The 25,399-nt window shown below is 36.6% G+C and overlaps 1 protein-coding gene across 10 annotated transcripts in view; it reads left to right on the forward strand.

Moving 5' to 3' along the window:
* The window catches only part of AUH (AU RNA binding methylglutaconyl-CoA hydratase), a 163,354-nt gene that overhangs the window by 68,536 nt on the left and 69,419 nt on the right, over positions 1 to 25,399 (forward strand). For 4 of the 10 annotated variants that reach the window (XM_082471339.1, XM_082471336.1, XM_082471333.1 and 1 more), the window contains 3 exons: positions 16,143 to 16,235; positions 17,912 to 17,968; positions 18,380 to 18,457. The exons of 1 other annotated variant lie outside the window; for it this stretch is intronic. In XM_082471339.1, coding sequence (XP_082327465.1) covers positions 16,143 to 16,235; positions 17,912 to 17,968; positions 18,380 to 18,457 — 228 coding nt within the window. Of the gene's footprint in view, positions 1 to 16,142; positions 16,236 to 17,911; positions 17,969 to 18,379; positions 18,458 to 18,939; positions 20,789 to 25,399 lie in introns of those variants that run through there. 5 more of the 10 variants (XM_082471332.1, XM_082471338.1, XM_082471334.1 and 2 more) reach the window with 3 other exon arrangements.

The following is a 25,399-nucleotide window of genomic DNA, read 5'->3' on the forward strand; positions in this document are numbered from 1 at the left end:
ATTGCATTTTGATACTATCCTATTTTATTTTTAAAACTTCCTGATTTTGGTCTTCTGTTGAGTGGTTTGCTACTTAGCGTTTGAAATAGCACTATTCTATAGGCATTTTGCACATGTGTCCAGGGAAACTACTTATACCAGGATATAAGAAAAATACTGTTTATAGTAGCAATATTGTTCATAGTAAAAAGCTAAAAACAAACAAATTTCCATGACAGAAGAATGGATAGATGTTTTGGTATATTTGTACAATTGGACATGGACAGCCTTGCAAATAAATAACTTACACATATAACAGCAAAGATAAATCTTTGACAAATATTGAATTAAAACAACGTAATTTTTTGTAAAACTAAAAGCAATGCAAAACAGTGTATAGTTTAGAGATGTGTAAATGCAATGAAATCACATACATATGCATGCACACACAGAGGAAAAATATGAGAATGATAAACACAGACTTCGGTGATTACCTTTGGGTTTGAGAAGGCAGGTGGAAGAATAGGTGAAGAACACCTGGGCAGATAGGGTATTAGTTCTGACCTGTTTCTTACTTCGGTGATTTTAAGGGAGTTTGTTATAATTATGCTTCATTAGATATACATGCTACAGATATTCTTTATATTTGTCAAATTAGATCAATGTTTTTAGTAGCTTCATATATCTTGAGTTCTGCAAACCTTTCTTACGTTATTTCTTGAATAATTTTCTGCATTTTTTCTTATATTCTTTTTTCTTGTTTATTTTCAAGAGAAGCCAGAATTCTAGATTTTTAGAAAATATCTCCTAGTTTTAAGGTTTTTCTTGAGAAGAAACCCTTTGAATGTCAAACAAAATTGGTTTATGGACCAGATTTGCACATAGGCCTCCAGCTTTCTTCTTGGTCCTTATGCTATAGTTCTCCTAGAGGAGGGCTTCCTGGGGCTATTTTTTCCATGGGAGGAAGTGGTTTGTCTGGTGGATGTTAATGGATGCTGGCGGAGGAGGATCCTGCATTGTACTCTTGGGGCTGTTTTATATGTACATGTGCTGGCGCCTGTTCATATGGACTCGAGGATTGTTAAATTTTCAGGAATTTTGTGAGCTGGTTTTCAACAACCATACGTTATCTTGAAATTGGTCATTGTAGCAGTATCAGTAATAGTACAAATCAGAATATATCCTACCTGTTTGATACCACTTTCCCCTTTTGTTTCATTTTATTGTCCTTTTCCACATTTAGAGTATCTTTCTCTGTGGCCTGAAGGGTGAATGGAGTTTATTCTTGGCCATAGTGACTATTATGCTGTGCTTGTTTTTAATAAAAGAGAGTCTATAAGGAACTTAGAGGTACTAGACTCATTTGAAAGCTATTTTATTAAAATAGAGGTCAGAAAGAAGTTCTGTATTTTGAGTCACTGAATTCCTTACTTTACTTTTCCTAGCTTCTTAGAAAGCGTCTTCTTAAAAAGTAACTCAAAAATCCTAGAACAAAGTTTAGGTCTTTTGCTCTTTTCAAAGGAAAAAAAAAAAAAAAAACTCTTATGGCTGTTTTTGAGATGTTTTATTCTAAAGAAATTCTCATTGTTAGAAGTCCTCACTGCCCCCCTTCAGGTATGGGATGTGTAGGTTGAAAGCGGTTAACTGACTATTTTGAAATATTAGGCATCAGCAAGTCAGCATGGATGCGCAAACATGAGATGATCCCAGTCTAATAACGGCTGTTGTTCCTGAACTTACCATCCCTCCTCCAGGTGCATGATGTGGGTTCCTCACTACTGGGACCTCCATTGTGCAAATTAACAGTATAGAATATGCTGTTCTAGAGCAGAGGTGTTTATCTACTTATGACTAGTCTTTCTGTAATTAGATGGTATTTCATGAAGAGCTAGAAAACATTTTTAGAATTCTTTGTGAAGTAGAAACTCTGAGGGGGCAGGCCCAGTTCTCTCAAGTTGAGGCCTCAAGGAGTTGCTATCTAATAAAAAAGAAATATTTAAAATAGGTTTTCACCAGAATTTTAAATTGTAGAATCTAGTGTGATGTGGATGATATTTTTGTAAATGATCTTCCACAGTAATTCTTTAAAATGCCAGGCATTTCTGGCTTCCTTTTCCTTTTTTTTCTGATGAAATAAAATTGCAGAAGCTTTAATTTAGCTATGTAAATGCAGAGCTGAATTTGCATTGAAGTACAGGTAATTATGTTAAAAGGCTGGATCACAAAATTCATCTGTCTAACAAACATCTTTTTTTCCTTAAGATTTTGTTATACTGTAAAGTTTTATAAAAGGAAATAATTTAATTTTGAAAGTTTTCACATTCTCTGATTAGCCTTTCTTCATGTGATTGAAAAATCTCCTGTTCTTATGCATTTTTCTATTAGAAAAAACTGTCTCTCTGGGTCAAATACATAGAAAATATTTTTGTACAACAGAAGAGAAAAATTTTGTATGAAAAAATCTTATGTAAATTTTATGGGATAAACCTCATCTCAAGTAGTGCTTCTCATTTATTTTACTTTTGTTGGCATGATTTTGAATTTTAGAATTGAGACACACTTCACTTGAATTTTAGAATTGAAAGGCTCAAAGCAATACAAAACAAGTCACTCATAATTAAAAAATAAAGAAAAACCCACCACAATATAGTGGAAACACACTTCTGTCAGACTTTTATCTTTGCTGCCTTTCTGCAGGGGTTTGTTATTGGAATCAAACTCTTTGCCTGTCCCAGCCTAGCTAGCTTTGTACAAGAGAGTATTTAATGTTTTGGTAACTACATGATCTGTCTTTCTTTCTGTCATCTTTATCGTAAACTAGAAGTTACATTCTATTTCATAATATAAAGTTTTTCTTATGTAAGAATATCAGCTCAGCATAACATTTTCTCAGAGACATTGCCATAGATGTTTATTTTGTTGTAGAAAAGTTAAATTGTGTACATTCCCCAAATTCAGTGAGTTTCTATGAATTGTTTTGATGTATGTTTATTGAGGCATACCATGTGTAAATCTCAGAAGATGTGGATTCTAGTCCTCGCTCTACTGTATGGTACTTTTGCTATCTCCTCTCTGTTGTGAGAGCATAGTGGGTTTTTTCCTCCACCTGTACCTGGTATCTAGCATAGTAACTGGCACAGTAGATCCCCAGTTGAAAGAGTAAATTAACTGGGATTCCATTGGTGTAGACAGATGACCCAAGCTGTACTGCTCTCCTCTCATCTTCAGATTGGATTCTCTCCTGGAATACCTTTCTGTCTACCTGTACCTAAAATTCAAAGAATTATGCCTGTACTGGCCTGAGTTCGATTCTCTCTCTTCTATCCGAGTTCATGTTGCTTCCAGGATGTGACTGAGGATGATAGAAGGAACATGGACGGAGCAGTTTGATTAGTTATTGTGATTCGTAAATTAGGATAGCTGCCCCTTTGCTGGTTTAGAGTTGGAGGTGTAGCTTAGGAGTTCAAGTTTGGAATGTGAAGTTAGTTGATGCTTAGTAGACATCCAAGTGCAGATGTCAAGGAGGCAACAAGATAGGAGCTTGGAGTTTAGGCAAGTAGTCCAGGCTTGAGATGTAAATTTTGGAGTCATCAGAATGTTGGTGCTATGTGAAGACTTGATAATGGATGAGGCACCTAGAAAGTTACTGTAGAGAGGAAAGAAGTCTGCCAAACCTGAGACATTATAATGTGTCAAGTCTGGGATGAAAAAGAAGAACCATAAAGGAGACTGAGAAGGATCAGCCAGGGTAGGGAGGTAGGAAGAAAACAGTATTCTGAAAACCCAACGGAAGAAAGTCTTTCATAAAGACTGATCGATCAAAAGATGCTGATAGGTCAGGTAAGGTGAATGCTAAAGAATTGACTTGGATTTTGCAACATGGTCGTTACTGGTGACTTTAACCATGTACCCTTTTGGAAACAAGTGTTGAGGCTACTATGGGCAGCTGCTTATTTGGCTGGCAAATGATGAAAAAGCTCCATCGCTTAGCAAAGCTCCCAAAGCAATTTTGGGAGGCACCCTAATTTGACTTGCTGGGCTTTTTGGTTATAAATCCATTTAGAAAAAACTAGTTATCGGAACTTATCCTGGTTATGGAAAATACTTCCCATAATTTGATTTCTTGTAAGTAAACTACAAATGAGAGTATTTGGAAAAGTTTTCCTCAAAAAAAAAAAAATATATATATATATACCTTTCTGTGAAGCATAATATCTGATTTATCGTGGCTTAATATTAGTCTCTGATGCTAATTTATCATGGTTTAATAATAATCTCTGGTGTAAATTCAGAGTTTTTGAATATGAATAAAGTATGAATAATTTTTTGCCAAAGTTTAAAGTGTTGTATTTGTCACTTCATGCATTTAGTCATTATAATAAAACGTTAAACTAAGAAATGTGCTTGTAAAGCTATAAATCCACCTAAAACTCTTTCTAGTATCCCATTTTAGGATTTAGAGATTCTTTTTTAAAGCAAATGGATCTTTTAAAAAATATATTTATTTATTTAGCTGTGTTAGGTCTTAGTTGCAGCAGGCGGTCTCCTCAGCTGTGGCATGTGAACTCTTAGTTGCGGCATGCGAACTCTTAGTTGCGGCATGCATGTGGGATCCAGCTCCCTGGCCAGGAATCGAACCCCGGCCCTATGCATTGGGAGTGCGGAGTCTTAGCTACTGCGCCACCAGGGAATTCCCAGGGTTTAGAGATTCTTGAGTAATGAATACAAAAGAGCTTTCATAAATTCTAGGTATATCCGTTTTAAGCTTTCCATTTGATTTAGAGGCATCTGATACTTATTCACGAAAAATCCAGAGGGTTTTTTTTTTTTCCTGCAGTTTAAGTGTTCACCATTATAGAATGCAGAGCTTTTTCTTTTTTGTTTTACTTTATCTGAAATAAAGCTGATTCTGAAAATACTTAATTATTACCACAGTGACTGTTATAATACAATTTGAGAGATTATGCACTTGTTATATTTTCTTTGCTATTGCCTAAATGATTATTTGATTTTTATTTTAGATGTAGTGTGTTAAGAATTGATAAGTAAAGAACATTTTCAAAGTTTGCAGAATTGTTTGTTGGTCAGCGGGTTGAACTGTTTAAAAATCAGTAACTAATTTAAATTGGATGCAATCCAGTTTATATTTTACTCTCCCCCCCCAATTTGATGTTATTATAAATTAGAAATTGGAAGTACTGAATTATGGTATGTGAAAGATTGATTAATGAAATACTCTAGTTAGCTACCTTTATTAGTTTTCCAAGTAGTAACTTATAGATCTCAATTTTAGTTTCCTTTATCCTCTTGCCAAGAATGATGGAAAACTGACACAGGTATCTAAGAATCAGTTGTTTTCCCTTATGAGTTGTTAACATCCCCTATTTATTGATTTGTAATCTAGAATAGAGTAGTTACACATCACAGTTTGCAACTGATGGTTTTTCTTCTCTTTTTGGAATTTTATTGCCTTTGCTGACTTTCATTGGGTGTTAATTACATTATGACTGGACAGTTTTGTGAAAATTACGGTGTTTTCCTAACGATAGCAGGAGTAATGGGCTTATCAACCAAGCTCTGTCACTTACTCTAAAATATTACCCTAGAATATTCTAGAATTTGACAAGCCCCCCAAAAATAATCATTAAAATTTTTTTTTTCTTTTTCATGGTTGTTAGCTTTTAATTCCACAGGCAATATCTGAGTATGTGTTTAATGTAAAAATTTAAAACTCTTTTCAGCAGCTTTCCCTCACTCCTTTTCTCTCCACATAAGTAATTACTGCTAATATGCTAATTTAATATGTATATTTTGGGGCCTTTTCCTGGCTTTTACTTGAATATATATTTGCATGCATACATTGATATATAGATTATGTACAAACATATATGTATATATGAAAAGAACCACATAAACAGGTTTTTAAATTTTATTTTTGGAAATTTATAGTTTTCTAGGAATTTATCAATTTCATTTAGATTTTCAAATGCATTGGTTTAAAGTCATCCATAATATTCTTTTATCTGTTAAATATCAGAAGAACCAACAATGATGTCCCCTTTTCATTCCTGATATTGGTAATTCATGTCTTTTCTTTTTTTTTTGATCAGTCTCTCCAGACGCTTTTCAGTTTCATTATACATTAAAAAAAATCTGTATTGGGCTTTGTTCTCTATTGTTTCTGTTTTATTAATCCCTATTCTGGTTTTTATTAATTCCTTTCTTTTTTATTCAGGTTTAATTTGCTGCTTTATTTTATTTTATTTTTTTTTTAATTGAAGTATAGTTGATTTACAATGTTGTGTTAGTTTTTGGTGTACAGCAAAGTGATTCAGTTATATGTTAATATATACACGTGTGTGTGTGTGTGTGTGTGTGTGTGTGTGTGTGTGTGTGTATTCTTATTCTTACGGACATAGAAAACAAACTTATGGTTACCAAAGGGGAAAGCGGGTGGGGGAGGGATAAATTGGGAGTTTGGGATTAGTAGATATAAACCACTGCTTTATTTTAAACTCATTCAGATGGATGTTTATTTCATTTATCTTCTGCCAATTAGACATATATTAGACCTTCTTACTATATCCTTTATCTCTGTATTTTCCATCTGTTTGGTTTTCCTTATCTCTCTGAATAGTTTCTTGTCACCCATCTACCAGCTCACTAGTTTTCTTGTAAGCTGCACCTGATTTGTTATAAACATTGAGTTATTTTATTTCATTTTAAAATACTTTTTCATTCTTTAAGAAATCTGTTTTGTCACTTTTTATAGTTTACAGTTTCCTGCTTGGCTTTATGTCTTTGACAATCAGTGTTTGGTGATTTTGGATCTCAATTTTACATGGATCTTTTTCTTCTTAATTGTTTTTTTCTACTGGTTCTTACTGTATCTTGTTTCCTTGGTTATTCTTTGGCTGTGTGGTAGACACTGTATTTGAAAAATTATTTCTGGGAATAGTTTAGAATCTAGTTTTCTTCAATGTGGATTTTTATCACTGCAATTTAAAAAATGACTTCCTGGTATTGTTTGCTATGGATATACCATAATGTATATAATTATTCCTTTATTGATGGGTTTATATGTAGTTTTTAGTTTTTTACTATTATAAACAACAATGCAGAAAATATCATTATACATATTACTAGGGTATCTGAGGGAGACTTAATAAATAGAAATCATCCTTTTCTCTGAGGTTTGGAATAAATTGAAAAATAAAATAAAAAGTAGAATAAAAGGCAAAATGTTGTCTTTATTACTGATATGATCTTTATTACTTCATTACTGTTCAGTTGAAGGTTGTGGCTTTAGATCTGTTGACGAGATTTGCTCATTTGGATCTCCAGCGTTAGACCAGCTTACCCCAGTCAGAGCTACACTGAAGCTCTGGCCACCTCCCACAGCAGTTGGCCCAGATGCAGTGTCGCATAACTCACAGGGCACTTTTCACGTAGAATGGAGGAGAACCTGTGTTCTTGGAGGCCAGGTGCATTTCCAAAAGAAGGAAGAAGGAGGGAGTAGTTGAGCCAAGAATATGCCCATTTATTCATTTTTGCATTAGCCATTTAGATAAAAAATAATTTGTTAGGGTAGAAGAAATTTGGGGGCAGAAGTTATAGGAGAGTAGAACCCACCTCTGTAATGCTGTATATATTTAGTATGTCAGGGAAGAAGAGAACATCTGTATGACCATTTACACGGACACTTTCCAGTTGGGAAGGTGAGTGGCTTTGTTAGACAGTACCTCTGGAGGCAGGTGGCTGGAGCCTGCACTCCTGCCAAACTGATCCTCACACGTTGAGCCAGCTCTCTGCTAGGTTATTAAAGTGGGGAAGAAAATGTGCCTCCAGGCCACCCGTATGTGTTTGTCTATAATTAGCTAGCAGTTTTGTTGTTATTTTCTAGTTTACTTATTGCATATTGGTCAGAGAATGGCTGTGACATTTGTACTGTCTTGAATTTATTGTGTTTTTGCTTTGTGGATGCTGTGTTATTTGGTGTATAGCTATTTTATCACTGCAACATCCTTATTGTGGATTTTTGCTTTATTAAGCCTTAATAAGTACCTTTGTTTGTTTGTTTATTTAATGTTTACCCCAGTGTTGCCCTTAATTATTAAGGTTATGAGATGTTTTCTTTGTATTTGACTGTGTATTTGACATCTTTCATATTTTTAAAATATTATTTTCTGTTTTGTTTTAGATGTTTCTCTGTTCTGCTTGTTAGCTGGGTTTCGTTTTGTGATCCAGTTGGAGTCGTTTTCTTACTTGATGGTTATAGCTTCTTAACTGAATTGATACGTTTGGTGTTAGGTCTGTCATTATGATTTCCTATGCCTTCCGATTTTGGTGATTTTACATTAAAAAAAAAGTCTTAAATATGCTGTGTGTTTTCATGGTTCTGTTTATAGGTTTATTCTAATAATGGGAAAGGGTTGTATTTTTGTGTCACCTGGTTATCTTTATTATTAGAACTTTATGTAGTGTACTTGGTCCTCTGTTCCTTTAGGAAGTTCTGTTGACTTCTTACTATGAGCAGTGATGGAATTGGCATATTTCCAGTTTTAAATTCTTTCCTCCCACCTTTCTCTTATCCAATCATATTTTCTTACTGTTTTCTTTATACTTCTAAATTGAATCATATCTGTATTACTTGATTTATCAATTTTAAATTATATCTCTCATTTATAAAAGATCAGGGAACTAGTGTACTTTCTTTTGTTTATCATTTTTGTATTAATCAAGTCATACACTTTTTAAAAACAGGTTTATTGAAGTATAATTGACATACAATAAATTGCAACTTTGAAGTGTACAGTGTGGTAACTGCGACCTGTGAAAACATAACCATAATCAAGATGGTAAACATATCCATCACCCCCAGAAGTTTCCTTATGGCCCTTGGTAATCCTTTTCTTCTTCTTCCCCTCCCTGCCCTGCACCTGTCCTCAGAAAACTGCTGAACTGCTTCGTAACACTAGAGACTAGTTTCCACTTTTGAGAATTTTTTATAAATGGAACACAGTATGCATTAATTTTGTATGTTGTCTTTTAGTCAGCATACTTTCTTTTTGAGATTCATCCGTGTTCATCATGGATCAGTATTTGGTTCACTTTTATTGTTGAGTAGTGTTCCCTCGTATGGATGTACCACATGCTGACATTAGGTTTGTGTCCAGTTTGGGGCAGTTACACATAAAGCTGCTACAAATATTTGTATGTAAATCTTGACCATCTTTACCTTTACTACTCTGACGCAAAGAATTAAGGCCCTTACTGCTTCTTTCTGTCAGTTTTGTGGATTGATGAGATTGTCAGGTTCTCTGGGGATTAAGGGAGGTATCCAGAGCTTTGCCTGGGAATCTTCTTTTAAAATGCAAATCCTGGCTTTAGTAGGTCTAGGTGGGACCTGGCATTCTTCATTTTTAACAAGCTTCCATGCGATGCTAACGCTGCTGGTCCACAGCCCCACTCTGAAGAGCAAGGATATAGACCCTGAGAGGTAACGAAGCAAGGCAATAACGCTCTTTTTTTCCTACAGGTCAAAAAGTAAACTACTTCTAGTGTTATATTTTATTAGCAACAAAATAACTACATTTGCCCTGTCAAGCAGCATTTGAAGTGCCAGGAGCTCTATTCCATCTGAAGTAGTTGACAGTGGAAGTCATTACTCAGTTACACTTACTATAATCTCCCAGACAAGGCTGTTGAGTGGCAGCACGTGGGGATTTAACCTCAGCAGCATCCGCTCTCTGCATGTCCCCTAGGGAGGCTTTATTTGTTTTGGAATTTTGGTAGGAAGGGGCTGCTCAGGTGTTGGCTCTTTCTACTTTAATAACCTATATAGTCATATACTGGGGACAGTCTGGGTTGGGGGTTCCCAGGGAAAACTCAAGTCAGAACTCTGTTATAGTCAACTGACTGGTGCCTTGCATCTGGTTGCTGAGGTTTCCACAGTTGGATCCACTGAACTGTGGTGTTGCTCTAGGTTTCCAAGAGTTAGAAGAGCACAGAACCAGTGTGCTTGTCAGAGTTTCTTAGGAATCTCAGCATTTCCCTTTCCTCAGGTACATGGTTGCACGTCCTTTGGAAAGGATGGCTAACAATGCTGGGTCCTTCCTCAGGGACTCTGGGTCTGGGCTCTAAGAACTGGTGATAGGCAATAATGGGTACAGGGGAGAGCCTGGAGCCAGACCACCTGTGCTCCAGCTGTGGCTCTGCTGGGCAACTAACAGCAACTCCTCAACCCAGTAATAGTTCTGATGTCATAAGGCTGGTGGGAGGTTTAAATAATACTTCTGAGGTGCTTAAGAGAGTGGCCAGACATAATAAGCACTTTCTACTATTTTGCTAGATCCATAGGTAGCTACGTAGAAAGATAGGAAGGCAGGCGCGTAAGTGGTAGGCTTAGAAAAATCAGGCAGCTTTTCTCAGATTGCACAGTGGTCACTTTTCTGAGTCCTGGGAAGGGTGGCTCCCATTTGTGGGCCTCCAGCCCCTGGTGTGATGAGGTGAGTGTGTTTGTTGGCGTCTCGTCAGGCCTGTTTCTTTCTCAGCGGCCCCGGCTGGACCTCCGAAGAGCCAGTGTGCAGCCAGCGTGCAGGCTTTGGGCAGGAGTGGTTTTGTTTTGTTTTTTTGTGGTTCCTTTGAAACTTGATGATGGCAACTTAACCTGAAGATAAAGTTTTAGCTGAAATTAAGGATAATTTGGAATTTATTATAACTTTCAGTTAACCTTGATTTTATTTCTATTCTCCTTGAATGATTTCAATAAAGTCAGACTTCTGGTATTACTAGATGGGCATTTGTTTTGAAATATTTAATTCTGTGTTTTCTATAAGAACACTATTCTTCAAGCAAAACCAAATTTAAAACTCATGACTGACACTAGCAGTCCCTTAATAATCGCATTGTTTATGTTTTTCTAGAAACATCTGAAAACCTACATTATGTACTGTATTTATCTCAGAGCTGAAAGGAGCCCCTCACTTGCCTTTCCCCCACGTTCGTGGCCTCTGACTCCAGTTGTGCTCGCAGAGGGTGTCCTGCAGACTCTGGAGTAGACAGGGCCTGCCTTGTAGCTCATTTATTTTCTCTTAAAATAGCAAAACTTTAATTGTTTGCTTTAATTATATTTTTAGGAGAATTCAAAGGATTATTATCTTCTTTGTCATACCTGGCTCATTTCCTGGTGCTAAACTCAAAATAGTATCTAATCCTGTTGGTTACATAACACATTGAGTCATCATTTCTTCCTATTGCTGTTGGGAATAGCCACTGCTCGTGGCGGTTCCCGTTTCATTCAGTCGCACTCTGATACAACTGCCAATTTGATATTTCTCGGTTCTTTGAAACTGATAATCTGCCTTTCAGATGTTTGTTTTATTGAGTTTTCTCTAAGATTATTAAGTGCTCCCAAGTAGAAGAAATACTATGTATAAAAACAAGCATATTAGGTAACTATGAAACTAGCATGTACTTTGAGGTCACTTATATTTTCCTGAAAAAAGTTTACAAGAAAAACATCTTTCAGGGAAAAATTAGGTTTATATAGAACTTCAGGACTTATAATATTATAAAATGATTGAAATTTAATTACTCATTGAATGCTAATTCAGTTCTATTTAAATAATTATGTTAGTAGGAAAAATTTTATAGTCAGCTTTACAGAATGCTAATTTATGTTAATATTCAAAAGTACCAAGTAGTCTACCTATTTAATGATTTGAGAGTATTAATACCCTATTTTCCGTGTTCTTTGTAATATAAGGACCCCACATTTCTTGTCATTTTTATTATATATTTTTATATAAGTTGCAATGTTAAGAACTTTTATCTCCTTGAGAAAATATCTTAAGTTCTTAACTGTCACATTTAAAAATAATTTTCTTTACTTCCAGAAAGTAAAACATATAGCAGAAAAGTATTATATTCTCTAACTTCAGAATTAAGAAAAACTTTAGCATGAGATGATTCATTTTAGCCCTTTCCCACCAATGCCCCCATCTCCCAGGTCAGCATGTTTGTATTTGTTTATTTCTTCTCCTTTCCTACCACTGCATTATATAAACCCCATCCTCATACTTCAAGTCATGTAGAACCTGAAACCTGTCTGTTGAACATGCCCCTTCCCCCATCATTTTATTTTATCAAAGTAATGTTTGTTATAGACTTCTCACAATGAAGGGAAAGGGTATATATTCATTAATCAACTTCATTTGTGTTTTTACTTTTTTTCTTTTAGTGACATTTTATACTTCTGAAAAAATGGTGCTTTTTAACTTTCTATTGGCTAAGTGTGATTTTTAAGTGTAATATTTATTTGAGAATATTAACTAATAAAAATGTAGAGCAAAGCCTTATGTCTTTTTGAGGCAATTGTTGCCTTTGTGTTGCAGTATTAAGAACATTACAGATGACCAGGAATTTTTCCTGTGTTCTTTCCATTATGCTTTAGAGATTATGAAGTGATAGAGTATTTCTTTTGTAATTTACAGTCATTTTATTCCTTTTACCCTTCTATTTAGTCTACATTTTCAATGCACAGTTTGATGTGAAGAAAAATTCCTTTCCATATATATCACATCAATTTGTTCCTATTTTTAGGGGAAAAAAATCTAAGGAATATGAAATAACTCCTATTTACCATGAGTTGAAATTTTCAGAAAGTGGAACTTGGTGGTACACATATTTCAGGCCTGGGTTTGATTTTGGAAGCCCTTTAAACTCATTTTTGTTAATTTGTTTTCTGACACGTCAGCTTCCAGCAGATATTTAGTGAGTTCTGAAGACACTCACTGTTGACCAGCATTTTCACACAGGAAGGAGAGAATGCCCCACTCTCTTCCTGTTGCTCTCTCCATCTTAGGAACTCTGCAGTTTTTCTTTTCTGTAGCTCCATAGGGCTGCATATATTCATGTTGTTCCATTAAAGTATTAAATGAAAGAAGTTAATAACAAGAAGAAAAGTAGAGAGAATACCAGAATTAATGGAGTTAGAAGAGGCAATGAAAAATCTTGCGGTTTGTTCCAGAGTGGTAAGAAGGATGTTACTGAGCAGCATTGATGTGATGTTAATCTTTACTCCTGAATGGACAGTAAGGTGGTGTGAATGCTCTTCTGGAAAAGTGTGTACAGAGTGCCATGGAAGCGTAAAACAAGGGGCTTTTGAGCATTGCCTTGAAAGATAATTAGGGACTAGCTAGGCGTTCCAGGCAGAGGTCAGCTTGTACACAGGTTTGGATGCGAATGACTTCTGAAGGTGCTTCAAGTAGTTTGGGGCTGGAACACAGAGTAGGTGTGTGAGGTTGGAGAAGGGGTTGGGCAGGTGGGCAGACTTAGTTCATCAGGTGCCTCCTGTGCCATGATAAAATTTTCACAATTTTTACCCTGAATGTGGAATAAATCATTGTACTGTTTTAAGTAGGGGAAGAGCATGACCCTGTTTGCACTTTAGAAAGATTATCCTGCAAGAAATATGGAAGATGCATTGGAAGGGGCACATTGCAGGTGAAGGAGGTCAATTAGAGATCTCCTGCTGGTGTGAAATGAGGGGGCCCAGAACTTTGGCTGTATAAAAGGGAGGGAGATTTGCCAAATTGTGACCTGTTAGACAGGACTTAGAAAACAATTAGATGTAAGATCATTGGAAAAGAGGACATCTGGGATGACTTCTGGTGTCTGTGTTGAGTAACTTGGTGAATGGAGATGCTTGGTGAATGTGAAATAGAATCTAGAAGAAGGATTGACAGGAAGTTGATTTGAACATGATAAAGTATTTAAGTAGAGATGTCCAACAGGCAGGTAGCTGTAGAGATACAGTTTAGAGAGAAGTTTGGGTTTGAAGTGGTGATTTGTATATCATTGGTATTACAGATGGTAAAAGTTAAGGATAGGAAAGAGACCTACTGGGCAGAGCTTCTATTGAGAGGGGAAGAAGGCTGAGATATAACCAGAGGCAGAAAGAAAGGCAGGAAAAATGAGGGGGAGGCACCCAGAAGGCAAATGAAGAGAGGAATTCAAGGAGGAGGAGTGTTCAGGATTTATGTCTCTGATCTTCAGAGGCAACGAGTTTAATAGGGACTGGTGCCCACTGGTTATGGGGCAGTATCACGGCGTCACTGGTAAGCGGAGCAAGAACGGTCTCGGTGAGATGAGTGGGACTAGAGCTGTGAGGTGGAGATGAGTGGGAGTGATGAAACGCGTTTACTCTGTTCCCTCTGGACGCTTATCTTAGATGGAGGTGAGCCAAGGCCGTAGTGAGGCCTAGGGAAAGATTTTGATGGGAGAGACTTGAGAATGGGGAGGTAGCAGATTGAAGGAGTATAGAAATATGACAATTTCTATAGCTAGCTTTGTAGAAAGGAAGGAGGATTGGGAGCTGTGTAACAGTAATTCCATTGTACTTGTAGTGGCTTGAGGTGACCTTGGGAGCCAGTCGGATTAATTTGCCATTATATTACTTTATTAATTTTTCTTTTTTGTCAGATAAAATAAGTAGATTTTATTTTTTCATTAAACTCATTTCCTGACTGTAAACACTGACATAGCTGTCTATTCATTTTTTTACCAGGTGTGCTGTAAAGCACATTGTGTGGAGCACCTTTGAATTTGTCCTGTCCTTTCAAGCTTCCACCTCCCCCCAAAATGCTCAGACAGGTACAAATAGTGAAACATGCCCTGTTCCAAAGCCCCGTTCATCCCTGCTCTATCAGTAGTGCTTTTGCCTCAGGTGGCAGCATCTATATGTGCTCTATCCCAGCCATTTCAACTTTGCTCTTAGAATAAATTTGATAAATTTCTTCATGTATGAAGAAAACTCAGTGTACTTCAACAAATTTGAATAAAGCTCTCTATCTGAGGAATTTCACATATCAGAATACCTATGGAAGAGAGACTTCCAGGGATGGTATTTTTAAATTTTATTTTTATTTATTCATTTTTATTTTATATATTTATTTATTTTAAATTGATATATAATTGGCATATAACTTGTGTAAGTTTAAGGTGAATGTGTTGATTTGATGTATTTATATATTGTAATATGATTACCACTGTAGCATTAGCTAACACCTCCATCATGTCACACAATTATTATTTCTTTTTTGTGGTGAGAACAAATTAGGAGATGGTACCTTTTTAATATCCACATTTTATTCATATGTTAAGGTTGTTCAGCCTAACTTCACATTCCCATAGTCAAAATAAAATTTACAGAAAGGATTCTGCTTCACAGAATAATTAACCAGTTAGGTTTTTTTTGTTTTTTTGTTTTTTTTTTAAATATTCTTTTTTTTTTTTTTTTTTTTTAACTTTTTGGCCACACCTTGCAGCACATGGGATCTTAGTTCCCGGACCAGGGACCAAACCTGTGCCCCCTGCAGTGGAAGCAGAGTCTTAACCACTGGACCGCCAGGGAAGTCCCAACCAGTTAGTTTTTGAACTACTTATAAAAAATGAAATCTGTATATTTACAAAAGTTTCATTAAAATAATAGTGTCTATGGACTAAAGAAAATCTGGCTTTGAGTTTTGTGATTGGCTGACCCCTTCCCAGTCATGCTTTTGGGCAGGTTCTCAGTGTCTCTTCCATCTGAAGTGCGTGGTATTTGATAGAGCCAGATCACTTTCTAGCTACTGTTCATCATACCCATTGCCAAATGGTAGAACTAGCGGGTTGACGCCCAGCAACCACTTGGACTGCTTCTGTCTTGTTTGAGTAGATGTATGACTTCTTTGAATGAGGCTCTATCATTCTGAGCACCAAGGTAACCTATAAAGGGTCATGAATTTTGCATTATACCTAAGTTATTCAAACTTGAAATTTGTGTGAACCAGAACATCTCATAAAAGACTTCAGGCTTGAAGATTACAGAATCAGAACTGTGATTCTGTTAATTCAACAGAAAATATTTATGAATGTATTTCAATAATATGGTAAGATTTAAAGATATTACTGCATATTTATGTGATGAAACCCTGTACTATCATTACATTTTCTAGAATAACGAAGAATGAAATGCTTATTTAGTTAAAAGTAAAAGGGATACAAAAGTCTATAGATGATATTCCATTTAAAATTATATCCACAGAAAAAAATGTAAAATAAATTGCATAGTAAGGTAACACTCTTACTGAAGAAGCATTAAATCTTTCTTTCTATTTCAGCTAATCTTCCAGTGCCAACCATTGCAGCAATAGATGGACTCGCTTTAGGTGGTGGACTTGAACTGGCTTTAGCATGTGATATAAGAGTAGCAGGTGAGAATTAATCCTATATAAAAACATAACTTTTTAAAAATGAGGTTTGTGCTTACTCTTCAGATCGTTCCAAATATTTTATTTTTTTCCTGTTGTTGAATAGAACATGTAGAAGAAATCACCTGTTGGCTTAATGAAGTATTTAAAATTCCCAGTTAAGAAAACAGTCTTTTACAGTATCTTGTTCAGTCTTAGCAGGAGGAAAGGAGAACAGGAATTGGGTCAGACAGAACTGAATTTGGATCTTAGGTCCTGCCCTTTTTAGATCAGTCTCCTCCTCTGAAATGGGGGAAATGACGGTTACTGTTGTGAAGATTAAATGAGTTCGTGTACAGCATATGACTAGTCCAAGCACATAATTATTGTTAGCTATAGTAGTAATAACTTAGTCTCTTTGAGGCTCACTTTCTTCCTGCATGGTTTTCTGAAGACTGGATGAAGTGTTTATGAAAATAATGAAGGAAACAATTAGTGCTAACCATGTGCTGAGTATTGACTTGGTGTTCAGCTAATACTTGACACATATTAGCTCACTTAATCTGCCTAACAGCCCTGTGAGATAGGTACATATTGTGGTGCTTGAGGAAGCTAGTGCAGAGACAGGTGAAGAAACAAGACCCAGATCCATGACGAGCTGGATTTGAACCCAGGCAGTCTGGCCTCACGGCTCTCACTTCTGTTATCCTGCCAGCGTACTGCATGCTGCCAGTGCTGTCCTCAGCACTCTCTTCTGCATGGTCACAGTGCTGTCTGTTTCCTTGTCCCTTACAGGGGTGACATACAGGGGCTCTGGGATCAAGGGCTGGGCGAAGTGGGCAGCAAATATTGGTCACGGTTCTTCCCCTGGTTCCCACTGTCTCTTCTGATGGAGCTGCCTGTTAAATGTAGAGTCAATATAATTATGTTTTTACTAATTTTATGGTAACTGGCTCTTGGAATTTACAGTTGCTAATCCATGTGTACCTTTCCCCCTTTTCACTTTATGTTAGATCTCTGTTTTCTTGACTGAGATGATTGGGTTTTAAACTGAAAAGCCAAGTTACACGCAATCCATTTCTGAAAGAATGCAAGTTCTGGGAATCAGGATATGGGAAGTAGTCCAAGTACATTTGGATATGCAAATAAAGAAATAATTAAGATGTTTTAAAGTAGCCGTGAAAACAAACACGGAAAGAGGAACCCTGTCCAGCTGTCAGAACAGCAAAGCCATTTGTCAGAAGTAACTAGAGATTTGGTCTTGAAAAGTTGCCATATCTGATATGATATATTAAGCTGTTTGATCTGGAGGACTGTTCAGGCAGCTAAAGAATTCATACTTGTCAGACACAGCCTCTCTCCTCATCCTGAATAATTAATGAGATCTAAGCCTTCAAACATGACTTGGCAGTATCAGGTCAAATTATGTAGTCACAACCCTGGTCTTTCTGCATCAAAAATTAATTCTCTGCCAAGCAGTTTTTAACAGAAAATGTCGTGTGAATCTCTTACTATATATCATTTAGAATGTTTACTTATTTCCATAACTGAATGCCTTCTGAAGTGATTTTTAAAAAGATTTGTGACACAAATTTAATTAGTAAACAGAATATTTGTAGCTTATTTTCCTAACTTTTTCAGGTCATCATATTTGAATTTGATGATGTGGATGTTACTTAATTTTCTTCTTTCCTTTTTAGCTTCTTCTGCAAAAATGGGCCTGGTTGAAACAAAGTTGGCAATTATTCCTGGTGGAGGTATGAATTGTTCATGCCCATCTTGATTTGTTCCTCAAAACAGAGCATAGGGCAAAAAGATGTTAGTTGAAAAGGCAACATTTTGGGTAAAAAGACTGTGTTGTTTGCTTCTGTAGCAGAGTCCTTATTCAAAATGCATTCTTTAGCTTCTGTAGCTGTGAAGATTGCAGACGTGTTGCCTGTTGCTCTCTTTTTGTGCTGTGTCCTGTGCTTTTCTGTTAGATTTCTGAACTTTAAAATTATTGCATCAGTCACATTATTCTAGAAGGATAACACCGATATTTTGAAACTTTTACGTGAGTATGTAAATGTTTGCGCCCTCAAAGAGCTTTATACACACAGTCAGACCCCAGTGGAGGAGGGGGCAGGGCTTCCCAGGCTTCGTGCCAGCTTACTTGTGTTTCTCTGCAGCTGGACAAAGGTTAGGGTCGGTGGGTAGCCTGAATTTGGAGCTGAGGAGGTGTTGTTTCTTCTGTTACTACAAAAAAGGTGAGCAGCTTCTGTTGGAAGACTCATTTAAGAAAGTACCTTTCCACCACTGATAATGAAATCTGCATCACCAGATAAAAGTGAAATTTTTGTTCTTTCGTCTGATGCAGAGAATTTGGAGACATTCCCATTCTGTGAAGTCGTTCTTTCAAAAAGTTGACTTCACCTGAGGATGTGCACATTGATAACTTACTAGTTTATGAATGAAATAACAGTAATAATGTAAAAATTAAAGGCAGTGTTCGAACACTTCCTTTGTACCTAAGTTAAAATTATATGTTTAACCTTATCATTATAAGAATATTTGTCCTGGTTAAGGTGTATAGGTAGAGATTAAAACATAATTCAGTGAAACTGAAGACTTCCCAGATCAATATATAAGACTCACTGAGTTTTCTACTTTGGTAATCTGCAAAAATAATATTCTTGTAGGTAAAAGCATTTACTGTCTACCTGTTTTACCATGCCAGTCTTTTTCACAGTGACTCATGAAAACGCTAAAAGGATTTATAAGAAAATAGACCCAACTGAAAAGAATTATCAGATAAAAATATGTGAAATAATACAAGGTTTAGAAAAAGGATGATATGACATGTTTCTGAAATTCTTTTAAAGAAGTAAGCATTTATTCATAATTAGGATATGACTGAGCCTAGAAAGATAGTGACTGTAATTGAATGGTGGGCCCCCTGAGAGATATGTCAATCTGGAACCTATGAATGTGACCTTATTTGGAAAAGGGATCTTTGCAGATGTAATTAACTAAGGATCTTGAGATGAGATCATCCTGGATTATCTGAATGAACCTCAGATTCAATGACAAGTATCTTTATAAGAAGAGGGGAAGATTCAAAAAAGAAAAAACAAAGAGAAGAAGGTCTTGTGAAGACAAAGACAGCAGAGATTGGAGAGATGCATTTGCAAGTCAAGGAAGAAAAAGGATTGCTGGCAGCCATCAGAAGCTAGGGGATTCTTCCTCAGAGCCTCCAGGAGGAACCAACCCTGCCAACATCTTAATTTTGGACTTCTGGCCTCCAGAACTATGAGAGAATACATTTCTGTTGTTGTAAGCCACCAAGTTTGGTAATTTTGTTACAGCAGCCATAGGAAACTAATACAGTGGTTTTTAATGTTTAAGTAATTTTTTTGGAAAGGGAATTAGTAGGTGGCAGAGATAGGGGATGGAAGGAAAAAATGAACTTGATAATTTGAATATTTACCAAGTCCCGGATATGAAATGTTTTGTATTAAAACCACCAGAAGATAATACTGTTGTGTGAGAGTATAGTTGGGTTTGATTAGATGCAAAAAGCTTAATTGATTATACTAAGAAATGAAGGTGGTAGCTTTAGCTCCTTCTGTCTTCCCTTGGGAGCTGCCTGTGTCATATTAGGTCTAGAAATTAGCATTTTCTTCCCAGTGTACTTAAGTTCTCTGGGGTCCTTAACAAATTTATTTGTTATAAAACTTAGAATGCTTTAACATTTTCCATTTGTTTATAAAGGATAGTTTTGTGTCTTTTTGTTTTCTTCCCTTTTTTTCTAAGTGAGTCTGAAGGAATATTAGTTGCTCCTTTAATATAATGAAGCTTTCAAGTTTATAGCTCATAGTGCATGTAATTATGTAGTACTGAATTTTTTATTGAAAATGAATCTAATTTTGTATAAGGCTCATATCATACTCACATTTAGATAATAAGAGGTACATGCACAATTTTTGCTTCAGTCTTATATTAGCATTATGGCTATTAAAATACCCCAAGTAAAGCCTGTTTTTTTGGTTGTTGTTGTTGTTTTTAATAATAGCAGAACAGTTTGTTTTAAGTAAGGATTTTTTTTTTTAAGTATATCTAAAGAAGCTATTTCTGAAAATTTTATGGAGAAAATCCTCTTCTGTCCTATGCATAGAAGAAGTTTTTTAATCCGCAGATATTTTCTCCAATTTCATTTCTCTCCTCCCCTTTCTCTTAGATCAGGGGTCCTCAACCCCCGGGCCATGAACCGTCACTGGTCCATGGCCTGTTAGGAACCAGGCCATACAGCAGGAGGTGCACAGCGGGGCAACCGAGCGAAGCTTCATCTGTGTTTACAGCCACTCCCCATTGCTCGCATACCGCCTCAGCGACGGCATTAGATTCTCATAGGAGTGCAGACCCTTCTGTGAACTGCGCATGTGAGGGATCTAGGTTGTACACTTCTTATGAGAATCTAATGCCTGATGATGTGAGGTGGAGCTGAGGTGGTGATGCTAGCACTGGGGAGTGGCTGCAAATACAGATTATCATTAGCAGAGAGGTCTGACTGCACAGAGACCATAATAAATCAGTTGCTTGCAGACTTATATCAAAACCCTATCAATGAATCAATGAGTGGCAAGTGACAATTAAGCTGCATATGGTAGCAGGCTTTATAGTGCAAGTGAGTTGATGTACTTCAGCTGTATCTGGTGGCAGGCTTGAAGTCGAATCCGATACTTATTTTAGTCTGTGTGTGGCCCGCCCATTATTTTATTTACCACTTCCGTCTGCGCCTCTTTCCCACACTGCGCACTTGTCTCAGTCACACGTAAGCCCACAAGCTAACCCTAGCCAAAATGAGTAAAAAACAAACATCACTGGAGAGCTGCTTTGAAAAGGGGGAGAAACCTAATGAGACAGCAGAAGACTCTTAAGACTGCCAACAAAAAGAAAGCTGCATTTAAAAGAAAATACCAAGAGTCCTACTTAAATTATGGGTTCATTGCAACAGGTGATTCACATTCTCCAAGCCCGCTTTGTATAATATGTGGTGACTGGCTATCCAGCAAAGCCATGAAACCTTCAAAACTGCTTCGCCACATGGAGACCAAGCACCCTGCATCAAAAGACAAGCCTTTGGAATTTTTCAAAAGAAAAAAAAATGTGAACACGAAGGACAGAAGCAATTATTGAAGGCCGCAACTTCATCAAATGTGTCTGCTCTGAGAGCATCATTCTTAGTGGCTAACTGCATTGCTAAAGCTAAGAGGCCCTTTACTATTGGTGAAGAGTTGATCCTGCCTGCTGCTAAGGACATTTGTCGTGAACTTTTAGGAGAGGCTGCAGTTCAGAAGGTGGCACATGTTCCTCTTTCGGCTAGCACCATAACTAGATGAATTGATGAAATAGCAGAGGATACTGAGGCACAATAGTTAGAGAGGATTAATGAGTCACCGTGGTACGCAATCCAGGTTGACGAGTCTACTGATGTTGACAACAAGGCAACAATGCTTGTTTTTATGCAATATATTTTTCAGGAGGATGTGCATGAGGATATGTTATGTGCACTTTTGTTGCCAACCAACACCGCAGCTGCAGAACTATGTCTTTGAATGATTACATATCAGGAAAACTGAATTGGTCATTTTGTGTTGGTATATGCACGGACAGAGTGGCTGCCATGACTGGACGGCTTTCTGGTTTCACTACTCTACTCGGGTCAAAGAGGTCGCTTCTGAATGTGAGTCTACGCACTGTGTCATCCATAGAGAAATGCTGGCTAGCCAAAAAATGTCACCTGAAGTTAACAGTGTTTTGCAGGATGTGATTAAAATTATCAACCACATTAAAGTACGTGCCCTTAACTCACGTCTGTTCAAGCAGCTCTGTGAGGAGATGGGCGCAGAGCACACACGTCTTCTCTTATACACAGAAGTGAGATGGCTTTCTGAAGGGAGATCACTGGCCAGATTTTCTGAGTTACGAGAGCCACTCCAGAGATTTCTTTTAGGAAAACAGTCACCACTGGCAGCACATTTCAGTGACACAGAATGGGTCGCAAAACTTGCTTACTTGTGTGACATATTCAACCTGCTCAACGAACTCACTCTGTCACTTCAGGGGAGAACGACAACGGTGTTCAAGTCGGCAGATAAAGTGGCTGCATTCAAAGCCGAACTGGAGTTATGGGGGCGACGAGTGCACATTGGAATTTTTGACGTGTTTCATACATTAGCAGAGATTTTGGAAGAGACTGAGCCAGGGCCTTCTTTCTCCCAGCTGGTGCGTGATCACCTATCTCACCTTTCAGAAGAGTTTGAGCATTACTTCCCAACCACAGAAGACCCCCGAACTGGGAAGGAATAGATCTGCAACCCATTTGTGAACAAGCCAGGTGAATCGACTTTGTGCGTGCTAGAAGAGGATCAACTGCTTGAGTTCACAAATGACGGTGGCCTCAAAAGTATGTTTGAGACAACTTCAAATCTCCATACATTCTGGATTAAAGTCAAGGCGGAATATCCTGAGATTGCCACAAAAACACGGAAAACCCTGCTTCCATTTCCAACAACCTATCTTTGTGAAGCAGGGTTTTCTGCGGTGACAGCAACCAAAAAGAGATTACGGAGTAGATTGGGCATAGGCAACACATTTTGGGCGTCCCTGTCACCCATCACCCCCAGATGGGACCATCTAGTAGCAGGAAAACAGGCTCAGGGCTCCCACTGATTCTGCATTATGGTGAGTTGTATAATTATTTCATTATATATTACAATGTAATAATAATAGAAATAAAGTGCACAATAGATGTAATGTACTTGAATCATCCTGAAACCATCCCCCCACCTCACCCTGGTCCATGGAAAAATTGTCTTCCACAAAACCAGTCCCTGGTGCCAAAAAGGTTGGGGACTGCTGTCTTAGGTGATCCTCATATGAAAATACTGCTAATTTTTTTCTTAAAACTGTTTTTAAATTGGTGAATTTGCTATGTCTAAAATGATCTCTGAGATGTCCTTTTTTTTTTTTTTTTTGACTGTAAACATTGCGGTTAAGTGTTATAAAGAGCTTACTATAATAGACGTAGTAGACTACACTGAATTTTTTTCTCCCTTCCTGGTGGTGCCTAACTTGCTTCCTGTCGTAGATGCTCATTGAGCAGGCAGGTGCTCGTGACCCTCATCAGTGAGCCTTTCTTCACTGTCAGTGGTCCCAGCCTTTCATCTGTTTCAGACAAGGGTGGTTGCGAATAGAAGATGGGTAGAATGTAAGTGGGGAGAATTCAAATACAGGGAGAGTATTGTGGAAAGAAATAATGCTTTGCTTTCCTTTTTAATACTATGGATGAAATAAATATTTTGGGGGAAAATGTGTGAACTCCATCCAGTCTAGAAGACATATGAAAATAAGTCTAACAAAGAATGCTCTTCTAAGTTATTACAGGCTCATGGTTCCATATGTTAATCCAAGTGAAACTATCTCCCCACTTGGATTTACTGTATGTTTGATCAGCCACAAAAGAGTTAACCTGATGCTCTTAGTTGTCATATTATTATCACTTCTGCACTTTTGTGATAACAGTTTACTGGGAAACTGTAATCAAAACCTGGCATTTAGTTTTCTTTCTTTCTTTTTTTTTTTTTTTTTACTTGAACTTGAGTCTGAATAACAATGTGATTATTTTTAAGGTATATTTTGTAAATTTTCTTAAAATAAAACAAGTTAAATTATAAAGCGATTGTTTTGCAGATATAGTAATAGTCCTAATGAGCATATTAATGGACCATTACTATAATGCAAGTTTTAGATTAGTGTTCTAAATTTCAGTTTTTACTTGATCATTAAAATTACATAGTTAATGAAAAGTAAGATGTGAAGGAAGGTGGAAACATACTAAAGCCAAATTGAACTTCTTTAAGTTGTATTATATCAGATATAATAAAAATGGAATGTAATTGACTGTCATATACTTAAACCAGTGCTTTTATTTGTAATATATATATATATATTTAAGTATAGACAGATATTATAAAATACGATGTTAATGATTTAAAGCCAGTTTAAAAATCCTTAATATTGTTACCCTAGGATCTTCCTGTAATATTCTTAAATTATATTAAGGATTTTTATACACTAAATAGCCCTACTCTGTTCTTTATTATTTTCACCTTTAAGAAAACAGCTAAACTTCCTATCTTCTTCCCAACTGAGAGAATGCTCCAGTACTAGAAAATAAAATTCTCTTTTGGAAATAGCTCCCCAAACAATACCACCCTTTAACACATTTATAAGAATGCAGTAAAACAAGTTCAGAGGATTAGAATTCTGTTATTTGACAGTTTAGGAAATTTCTGGAAGTTTGCACAGAAAATGGTGGCAGATTCTTTTATTCCTGGCCTCTGTTTCTTACATCTTCTACTAGAGGATTTGGGGTATATGTCAAGAAACCTTATTATATCTAAGAAAACTGTTAAGGCTTCTTGCTTGGGTATACATCACTGCGGACAAGATGTCTAGTATTTCCATTGCTCTGTGGTTCTCTTTCATTCTCTCTAGCTTTTTATTTCGGAAATATTCAAACTTTAGGAAATGTGAAAGGCAGTAAAAGGAAACTCTTTATACCCTTTGCCAAGATCTGTCCCCCCCCCCCCATGCCCCTCTCCTTCCACTCTCCACCTCCCTCTCTCATATGCACATCCATTGTGTTCTTGCCAAACCATTTCAAAATAACAAGGTGAACCTTTAAATATTTCAGTATGCTTTTCATAAGAATAAGAAAGGACTCATATAACCACAACACTGTTATAACACCTAACATATTAACATTATTATTAATATTCGGATTACCTCAGGTTCAAAATGTTGTTTTAGTGGTCTTTTTGTTTTGCTTTTCCAATTCAGGATTCATTTAAATGCCACACATTGCAACCTTGTTTGTTTGTTGTTTTAATCTCAGTAAGTTTTCCATCTCTTTTTGTTTTTTTTTTTTTTAACACTAATCTTTTTTAAAAGAAGTCAAGCAAATTATTTAAGTTTGCTCATTCTGGATTTGACTGAGTTATTTCCTCACGTTTAGGTTTATGATAAAAAAAATTTTGTCAAGAATGCTAAATGGGCCATGCTCTATATTTTCTTTTCTTTTCATTTGATGGCACTTAAAGTTAGGTTGTCCCATTTTGGGTGACAATAACTTTGATCACTTGGTT

This window comes from Balaenoptera physalus (genome assembly GCF_965194825.1).
Source record: "Balaenoptera physalus genome assembly, chromosome: 7".
Classification (NCBI taxonomy): Eukaryota; Metazoa; Chordata; class Mammalia; order Artiodactyla; family Balaenopteridae; genus Balaenoptera; species Balaenoptera physalus.